The sequence below is a fragment of the Phacochoerus africanus genome, chromosome 5 (genome assembly GCF_016906955.1).
Source record: "Phacochoerus africanus isolate WHEZ1 chromosome 5, ROS_Pafr_v1, whole genome shotgun sequence".
NCBI classification, from domain to species: Eukaryota; Metazoa; Chordata; class Mammalia; order Artiodactyla; family Suidae; genus Phacochoerus; species Phacochoerus africanus.
In genome coordinates this window covers 18,678,479-18,687,963 of record NC_062548.1, presented here as the reverse complement: position 1 = coordinate 18,687,963, position 9,485 = coordinate 18,678,479, and the positions used below count along the sequence as shown (strand labels likewise).

The following is a 9,485-nucleotide window of genomic DNA, read 5'->3' as shown; positions in this document are numbered from 1 at the left end:
AGGCTTGGTCGGGTGCAGAGTTTGCTCCTGGCTCTTGTGGTTTCCCTCAGGCACATGGCTCCCTTCTCTTAGCCCCTGCCTCTGCCCGTGGTGGGGGTTCAGGGGCCATATCATGAGAGCAAGATGACAAACCAGGTCTTCCCCCCACCTCTCCCCAAGGTCTAGGACCCAGGCAAACCAGAGGAGGTGGGCACCAGTTTTTGGAACTAGATCTTAGGCGTGTTCCCTTGTGGCACTGTGGGCACTGTTGGCCAGAGAGGCCTCATGGGGCTACACAGCTGGACCTGAGCCAGCCAGTGCCAGAGTCACCCACCAGGCACTGAGAGGCCAGCATGTTGTGCTGCTTGGCTCTGCCACCTTCTCAGCACATGTCTCCCCCTGTCCCCCAAGAGGACAGACTTTAAAACTCCATAAACCTCCAGGCTCCCCACCAGCAACCAGCAAGCCCTGGATGGGAATTTTAGGGCCTCCAGGAAAACGGGTGCAAGAGCAGCCTGCAGCTGGGCTGAGCTCTCGAGGTTGCACGTGGACCCTGCCCAGGAAAGAAAGGGCTCTCTGGGCTTGCTCCAGGCTCACGAGAAGACAGAAACCACCTGAGACGTCTGATTCCCTTTATTCTCTTCAACTAATCAACATGACCACCGGACACAACACTGTTATTGACACACAACACTCAAAGTGGGGGTCTCTCTTCACTCCAGGGGGACAAGTCAGGGGAGTGGGGCTTCCCTAATGGAGACAAAGGAGTCTGGGGCCACTCCCCTCAGGGGCGGGGTGTCATGGAACCCCACCTTTTGGTTGTGATGGTTTCAGGTTTCCCCACCCTTCAGGATTCAGGCCCCATTCTCTCAAGCTCCCATCTGACCTCCATATCCATAGCAGTTTCAAGTTTCACCCTAAAGCTCAGATCAGTTTCTATTCTCCCCTCAGCTTTCACCAATGACACTGTGACCCTGCGTTGGGTTCCTCCACCAGGCACTTGTGAAGAGTCAGGCCTGCATGGAGTTGGACAAGAGGGCTTGCCTACACTCTGCTTTCCAGATTCAGTTCTGGTGGGAAAGTGCCACAACCCCTGGGCCTTGGCCTGAGCTGGGGACTCTGGACACCGCCACCTCCCCCAGCCTGCTCCCTGCTTAGATCCTCCCAGCAGAGAGGTTGCTCTGGGAGGGAAGCACCAGGCTAAGGGAGTTTGCGGAGTTGGCCAACAGCGAACAGGTCACACCCAGGAGTCTCCGACCCTGCCCCCTTTCATGCTATGAAACCCCAGACCCCAACTAATTGTGTCCACATCATCCACTCTGTACCGGAGCCAAGACCCCTGGCCCTCGCCCATCCCTACAACATGCGAGCATCCTACTATGTATGCTACACCCTAGTCCTCAATAGGCCTCCCATGAGCCTTTGAACTTACAGACCCATCTCCCCCCAGCACTGGCTCCAGAGCCCCAAAGGCTGCTCCCCAGGACTTTCCTAGAGACAGATTCCCAGACCTGTTTCCAAGGGGATCTGCTTCTGGCTTCATCACAAGGTGTTTGTCTCCACAACTGAAGTTTCTGCTACCATCGTAGAGGGAAGAAACCTGCCTGGGGACTCATCCCCTCTTCCTCAGGCTCAGCAGAACACCCCATTGGGTGACTCTGTCAAGCAGAGGCGGGCAGGCTGCTTCGCCCCTCTCGGCAGTGCTTTCCGACCTGGCACTTGGGTGGGGTGGGGACTTTATGCAGCTGTCAAGAAGGGTCTCCCCACAGTCATCCCAGGCCTGCCGTTGCCTTCTCCCCAGCAGGCCGAGCTTCTTCCTCCCACCGTGTTCTGGATTTCCAGCTCTGATATGTGAGAATCATCCCTCTGGGGACAGGACAGATGAAGGGTGAAGGCATTTCACCTTCTGAACACTCAGGTAGTGGAATCAGGTCTCTTCCACAGGTTTGTCAGAAGCTGGGTCACCCTCTCCAGGGACGTGACACTTGAAAGGCCACCTCACCTGGTGTCGCAGTTCTTACTCCAGGACCACAGTGCGTTGCTGGGCAGGCTGTGGGCGCTTCCACTGGACCCAGCGCTGGACGGAGCCCTCGCCTTCTCCAGGGTTAGGGGGTGGGGTTCTTGTTATGAACATTTCAAGAGTTCTCTCTCTTCAGCCATTTTAGAGGACAGCAGTCTCTCCCTGCCACACACTCCCAGCCACGTGAGTGGGTCTGGCTGGGATAATGAAAGTATGTCACCGTGTGTGCTGTGTGAGGCCAGGAGAGCAGCCTGGCCAAGGAGGGTGTTTCTCATCCTTCTGTTTCCCTCGGGAGGTTTCTGGCCAAGGAGGAGCCAAGTGGGTGGGGTATGTTCCTTTCCCAATCGGCCAGCGGGCTGGCTTGTTACAACCTCAGAGGCCTCCGTGTACTCTCTGGGGAACCACAGTCCAGTTTGTGGGGTGTTCCCGACACCCCACACGACATGCAGGCTGGCCTGGCCTGCTGGCAGCCTTGCTAACAGCTGAGGTGAAAGGTTTCAAATCGGCTTGCTGCTGGCCAACCAAAGCTCTGACCTGTCAACTCGCTGGCCCTCATTGCCACAGAGAAGCCACACTGGGCTGTCTTGACGTGAGACGTCTGGGGAGGATTACACCACACACAGGCTGAGTCTCCGCAGGGCTTTATTCTTTGGAGGTCGACTAGCAGCGCTTCTCCCTCTCCGACTGTGGACAGAAATCGAGGAAACGGGCTGCCACTGCAGCAGGACTGGTGGCAGGTGGCAGGAGACGCCTCCTGACAGTGAGACCTGAGAACAAGGCAGGAGGGGCCCTCCATCCCTGGGGGCCTGTCAGAGGAGATGTCCCCAGCTTGGCTGGGGGAGGGGGGTCCTGCCTGGCTGAGGGCCGGGCAGGGGGGAACCCCGGTGGCCTGAGCTGGGATCTGCTTGTACTTGCAATTTAACAAGCTCCTGGAGGACCAGGCAGCCTGGGTTTACTGGGTTCCGTTGCAACGTCTCCCCACCTCCACTTTCCTCAGCACACTACTTGTCCTGATTTTGGTGGTGGTTCCCTCGTGTTCTCACACACGCCTTGCCTTTATGCTCCTTTATGAACTCCAGCCTTCAAAAAGACCTGACATTTTCTTCCGCCCCCGTGTTCGGGTTCTTTCTCATCAGGAACTCACACGGAGGGCCTCTCCCCTCACACACAATGGCATCTGAGAGTGCCCTGGTAACCCGGGGCCACGAGCCTGACTTTCCTCTTCCTAGTTCCTGGATCATTTCTCCTCCCTCTGCCTTTCCTTTTCTGGTTCCACACGATGCCCACACTCCTTCCTCCCCGGCTGAGCAGTGTAATTACCCCAGGCAATAATATCCCAGGCTCTAGGAGAGACGCACCCACCCACCCTCCAGGGGGAGGGAACGTGCGGAGCAAGTTCATGGGAGATTCTTCTCTACCTTCTAAGGGTCACTCCTCCCAGGTCAAGGCCACTGTGGGATTCCCCTGCACTTCGCCGACCCTAGAGTTTCACAAGGGTTTCGATACAGTTTTAGAAGGTTGTCTAGAGACATATTGGGGCCTCTTCCTACAATTAATAGGGCTTTTATCCACTATGGTTTATAGGGTTTTTCTGCTACAGACTTAAAAGGGCTTTTTTTTTCCTACATATTTATAGGGTTTCTAACCCAACAGTTTTTCTCTACTGCCTTATAAGTGGTTCCCACCAACAATTTAAAAGGGTTTCTCGTCACTATTTTTTACCCATGGTTCTTCCTCCTCTGCTTCTCTACAATCTGATAGGGTTTTCCTCCTTTCCCCACATAATTTTTGGGGCGATCCAGAGTTCCTCTCAGGAGAGAGAGGCCCCCTGGTCTCCAGACCCATTTCACAGGGTGACCCCTGGGTGACAGCTCCTATGCAGAAGGAGGGCTGCGACTTCTGTGAAGCCATCTCCACACTCGGGGCACAAATAGGGCTTTTCTCCCAAGAGCGTTTTGGGGCCTTCCCCATCCTCCTGGCTGCTGCTGCTCCCTGTGGGGGCAGGGGCCTCTCCCTCCCCTTCCTGGCTTGTGGACAAGGGGGCTGGCACTGGGAGGGGGTCCTCGGGTCCGGGGGACTTTTCTTGGGTGTGGGTCTCCTGGTGCCGGATGAGGGCAAGGCGATCCTGGAAGGAGGCCCCACAATCTGAGCAGCTGTAGGGTCTGGCCCCCAGTGGGCTCCTGAGGTGCTCCAGGAGGACGGACGAGCTCTTCCCCAGCTCCGGATTCTTCTGGGGTTTCCCGCCTGCGTGGACTTTCTGGTGTAGCAGCAGCTCGGAGCTGAGGGCAAAGCTTTTTTTGCATTCAGGGCATTTAAAGGGCTTTCCACTTAGGAAGGGGCTGGGCCCTGCCCCTTCCCCTACACCAATCCTATAATCAGGAAAGAGAAAGGGCTTTTCGCTGCCGTGGGTGAGCTGATGTTGGAGCAGCACCGCCCGATCCAGAAAGCTCTCTCCGCAGTGGGAACAGATGTAGGACTTGGAGGAGAGGAGCCCCAGCCTTTGGCTGAAGCTCTCCTGCCCTTCAGGCATTTTGAAGGCCTGTCCAGAGGGCTCAGCTCTGCCCTCTGCAGCACCTGGATAGGAATTCCCTCCAAAAGGGAGCCTGGGAGAACGGAACTGAGGCGGCTTAGGGGCTGGGTGGGCGGGGAGGCCGTCGGAATTTTTATAGGGGTTTTCTCCAATATGGATCCTCTGATGCTGCATGAAGATGCCCTCGTCGTTGAACCCCTTTCCACATACGAGACACTTGTGTGGCTTGGCTCCAGGGGGTGGGGTCAGCAGGGCAGGGTCCCCGAGCCCCAGCAGACTGTCACCCTGAGCTCTTCGGGCCGGGGTCTTGCCCCTTTCGTGGATCACCCGATGCTGCTCCAGCTCGTGCGCCTCCAAGAAGGCCTTACCGCAGTCGGAGCACACGAAGAGGTTCTCGTCCATGTGGGTGCGCACGTGCGTGATGAGGTTGGAGCTCTGGCTGAAGCTCTTGCCGCACTCGGGGCACTTGTAGGGCTTCTCGCCCGTGTGCGTGCGCCGGTGCTGGATGAGGTGGGAGCTGCGGATGAAGCTCTTGCCGCAGTCGGAGCACTTGTAGGGCTTCTCGCCCGTGTGGATGCGCTGGTGGCGGATGAGGGTGGAGCTCATGATGAAGCTCTTGCCGCAGTCGGCGCAGATGTAGGGCCGCTCGCCGCGGTGGATGCGCTGGTGGTTGATGAGGTTGGAGCTGACGCTGAAGCTCTTGCCGCACTCGGGGCACTTGTAGGGCCGCTCGCCCGTGTGCGTGCGCTGGTGCCGCAGCAGCGTGGCGCTCAGCGTGAAGGTCTTGCCGCACACCGGGCACTTGAAGGGGTCCTCGCGTAGGTGAGTCCGCTGGTGCTTGATGAGGGTGGAGCTGTGGCCGAAGCTCTTGCCGCACTCGAGGCACTCGTAGGGCTTCTCGCCGGTGTGCGTGCGCTGGTGCTGGGTCAGCTCGGAGCTCTGGATGAAGCTCTTGCCGCACTCGGTGCAGCGGTACGGCTTCTCGCCGGCGTGGATCTTCTGGTGCTTGAGGAGGTTGTGGTTCTGGCCGAAGCGCTTGCCGCACTCGGGGCACTTGTAGGGCTTCTCGCCCGTGTGGGTGGCCTGGTGCTGGATGAGGTCCGAGCTGCGGTAGAATGCCCGCCGGCACTCGCCGCACTTGTACGGCTTCTCGCCCGTGTGCGAGCGCTGGTGCTTGATGAGGTTGGTGCTCTGGGTGAAGGCCTTCTCGCACTCGGTGCACTTGTAGGGCTTCTCACCCGTGTGCGTGCGCTGGTGCTGCACCAGGTTGGAGCTCCAGCTAAAGCACTTGCCGCAGTCGGGGCACTTGTAGGGCTTCTCGCCCGTGTGTGTGCGCTGGTGCTGCACCAGGTGCGAGCTCTGCGTGAAGCTCTTGCCGCACTCAGAGCAGGTGTTGGGCCGCTCGCCCGTGTGGATGCGCTGGTGCCGCAGCAGCTTGGACCACTGGCTGAAGCTCTTGCCACACTCATTGCAGATGTAGGGCTTCTCCGCCCCAGATGGGCGGCCCTGCACCAGCTCCCGCAGGCTCGGCTCACTGGCTGGGACCACCGGGGGGCTGTTCCAGGGGGTCAGCGTCCCCCACTGCCAACTGGCCTCACAGGCCTTGGTCCAGTCCGACGGGGTCGGCACTACCTCGGGGGCTGGAGGGTCCACAGGGGTCTGTCGGTCCAAAGGGCTGGAGTGACTCAGCGGGGATGGAGAGTCCCGGGGAGCTGAGGGATCCTGGGAGGGTGTCTCCAGGGGCATCTCTGGTGGGTCCTTGAATTCTGGACTCTGAGCTGGATCTCCCAAGATGACCTCCTCCCCAGAACTTTCCTGCCGAGGGCTCTCCTCTTCGTTCCCACTCTCGGCACCTACAGAGAGAATGGGAGTCTCCAGCCCCCATGTCCTTTCAGACAGGATCGGGCCTCCTCCATTCCTTCCCCCAGCCCTCCCCCCAGAGTCCGGGCCCCTCTCTGAACTGGAGCCACAGTCTTGTCAGGCCCACAGTCCCGTCTGCGCGCCTCACCTCGCTGAGCATCGCTGGGGCTCTGTTCAGGGCCCTGTAGATCTGGGCCCCACAGCACTGTCTCAGGCTCCATCCCAGAGCTCAGGACTGCCCAGGGCTCCCGGGACCCTGGCAGAGGAGAGAGAGGACACCATGGGAGACGACCCCGCCTTCCTTCACTCCCCCACCCCCACTCCCCATCTGCCCACCCTCCCCCAGCCCTTATTCCTCGAGATGTCAACTTCAGGCTCCTACCTCTCCATTTTCGTGGGCATTGGCTCTCACTGCGGCCTCCCCCCCACAGACCTGATTCCTGCTTCAGATCTTAAGATCACGACTAAGCAAGGAGGTGAATGTAAGAGTGTAATTAAAAGCTCATCAGTCATAATAACCCTTTGAACCCAGTCTGGGGGCTGAGAGGTATCTGACAGGACAGTGAAAGAAGGCTCTCCACCCCACCCCTCCGATGCCCAGAGGCTGGGAAACTTATTTTGCTAATCAGAGGATGCTCATTAAGACTCTAATTTCCCTCCTTAATGGGGCTGCTAATTGGGACCAATAAACTTTCTTTGTGAGCCTCACAGAGCACCAAGACTGCCTGGAACACTTAGAGTTTAAAAAAAAAAAAAAAAGAACCACACCAATTTCCCTGAGGGGACAGGGCCCTTCAAAAGACTGGGGCACTTTTCCGTTATCCAACCACAGAAAGGTTGAAGGTTAGGCCAGAGGTAGGGGGAGGAGGCAGTTTAAAGCCCTGGGTGGGGGGTGGGGGCTGCTTCTGTAGGAACTAACTGAAAGGGAAATGCAAAGGAAAAGATAATTCCTGGAGACCACCTGACCCAGGGCCTGCCTGGGCTCATATTGTCCCCCAACCCTCCCCCACCCTGTGATGCACCCCAGGTATCAGACTGTCCACTTTACAGATTAAGAAAACTGACGCCCAGGGAGATTTCCCCAAGGTCACAGGGCTACAAAGTAGCAGAGCTAAGACCAGAAACGCAAGATTCTGTGTCTAGCTGGTCCCAGCCTCCAAGAGAGGGAGATGACCTTGAGAGTCATGTGAGACTCCAGAAAGTGGGCAGCTGGGGAGAACACAGAGCCTGCTGGCCACGGGAACGCAAAAGGAGAAATTCCTGGGACCAGGAGGCTTTCCCGGGCGGCAGTGGCAAAAGGAAGGGTTGGATCCTGACGATCTGCATCTATGAACTCAAAACAGCACTCCCCACTGAAGCCTTCCGCTCACTCCCATCCTGTACCCCATCTTCTGATCCATTTTCTCTTCTCGCTGCCCTATTCTATTACTAACACAGAACAGCTGCTCAATAAATGTAGAATGAACGAAAGATGAATGAGATGCTTCTTGCTCCCACAAAACCTGTTTGGTCCAATCCCTTTAGAGGGGATGGCAGCAAGGAAGCAGGAGTTTAGAGGGAAAACACAGCCAGCTGTCACTCCAAAAAAGGATGATCTGATACCAGAATGCAGGAAGGGGCCAAAGGAGCTAAGCACTAGGAGGGGACCCTCCCACAAGGTCTAAACCTTTAAGAGAGTCCCTGGGCTCCACATGGCCATGTGGGGTAGGCACTGTGTGTCTGGGGGCAGTGGTGCAAGGACTCAGGAGGAGGCAGCTGGGTGGTAACCAGAGTGAGGCAGGAGCCAGCAGAACCCTGCCACATAACAGGAGGAGATGGGAGTTAAGATTTTAGGAAGTAAATGAATTGCTTCATCTCTGCAGCTCCTTAACGTTGTGAGAACCCCCACTCCCAGCCCTAAGCGTCTTTAGGGACATGGAAGCAGGGACCTCTGCCAAGCCGGGCGGCTGCCCCCGCTATGTTTGCTGAGGACAGGTAAGAGCTTGTGTACCTTGATCGTCTGGAAAATTCAAACTCAGCGGTCCAGTGTAGAAGGGAACGGGTTAATGACAGGGCCGACATGGAGTATGAAAGTGGGGAGAAGGAGCGAGGCAAGAAGTGCTGGGGCCTGCACCGGCCTCTCCTCGGACCTCAGGCCAGTCCCACGGCGGAGGGAGGGCGAGCGAGAAAAAAGGAGAGGAGGAAGGCTGCTTTCCAGAGAGGTGTGGAGAGCGGCCCAGGGTGACCCTGACATGGAGGCAGCTGCGGGAATGCAGCCGCCCTGGCCTCGGCACCCCCCCGCGCCCGCACCGGCCGGGACCCTGGACTTCTGCTCCAGCCGGTGCCTGCGACCCTCCTTCCGGCGCCCAAGCCCCAGCCCCCACCCGGCATCCTCCCCTCCCCTCCCCCGCCCAGGGCACCCAGGATTCCCGGCTCGCCCGCGGCGCCCCAGCCCCCGGCCCGGGCGGCCGAATTCCCTCTTCCCAGAATCCTCACGCCCTCCCCTCCCCCACAGCCAGACCCTCGCGCTCTTCCCAGAATCCTCGGCCCTCGCGGCCCCTGCCCGGCCCCCACCCCTGCCTCGGGCGGCCCGGGGGCGGGGGAGGGGGCTCAGGCCCGGGCCCGCCCCCGCCTCCCGCGCCCCATTGTTCCCCGGCGGCCGTCCCGGGCCCTGCGGGCCACCCCCCGGGAACCCTGGCGTCCCCAACTCACGGCTCTGGGGTCTGGGAGAGGCCGCAAGGCGGAATCCAGCCCCAGGGGACTTAACCCCTTGAATGCCCTGCCTTGGGGGGCGGGCTAGATGCCGAGGACTCTGGGGTCCTTCTCAAGGGGTGATCCCAGGCTGAGGACCCGGGGACCAGTTCAGGGTGACTGGGACGGAGCAGGAAGTGACCCCAGCTTCCCGGGCCCCTCTAGCCTGGAGTCAGAGCATCAGCTCTATGGGATTTAACCCTTTGGCTCCCACAGCTTGGGAAAAAAAAGAGAACGGGGAAGCGGGGAGGTAGCCGAGACGACGCCCCTCTCTCCGTCTCCAGTGGGAGCTGGTTCTGGGGGAAACCCAGACGCCAGTGAGGGGCTCCAGATTTCTGGCCACCTACTACCACCTCGCAGGGGCTC

The 9,485-nt window shown here is 58.9% G+C and overlaps 1 protein-coding gene across 3 annotated transcripts; it reads right to left on the bottom strand.

Moving 5' to 3' along the window:
• Positions 1–597: 597 nt before the first annotated feature.
• Positions 598–9,282, bottom strand: ZNF629 (zinc finger protein 629). 3 transcript variants are annotated; one of them, XM_047780025.1, is made up of 4 exons: positions 8,380–8,731; positions 6,772–6,853; positions 6,538–6,645; positions 598–6,382 (listed from the first exon to the last, which is right to left on the bottom strand). In XM_047780025.1, exons 3-4 carry the CDS (start codon positions 6,608–6,610, stop codon positions 3,846–3,848), a joined length of 2,610 nt encoding a protein of 869 aa, XP_047635981.1. In that variant the 5' UTR covers positions 6,611–6,645; positions 6,772–6,853; positions 8,380–8,731; the 3' UTR covers positions 598–3,845. The 3 variants fall into 3 exon arrangements, with proteins under 3 accessions (XP_047635981.1, XP_047635979.1, XP_047635980.1); XM_047780023.1 differs by lacking the exons at positions 6,772–6,853; positions 8,380–8,731 and adding an exon at positions 9,081–9,282; XM_047780024.1 differs by lacking the exon at positions 6,772–6,853.
• Between the last annotated feature and the right edge of the window lie 203 nt (positions 9,283–9,485).

Bases quoted from the DNA above. Each gene is read 5' to 3' on its own strand.
- ZNF629 (XM_047780023.1), bottom strand. From the start codon at position 6,610: ATGGAGCCTGAGACAGTGCTGTGGGGCCCAGATCTACAGGGCCCTGAA. The intron at 6,383-6,537 runs GTGAGGCGCGCA...TTCTCTCTGTAG, and splicing joins CCCCAGCGATGCTCAGCGAG to GTGCCGAGAGTGGGAACGAA.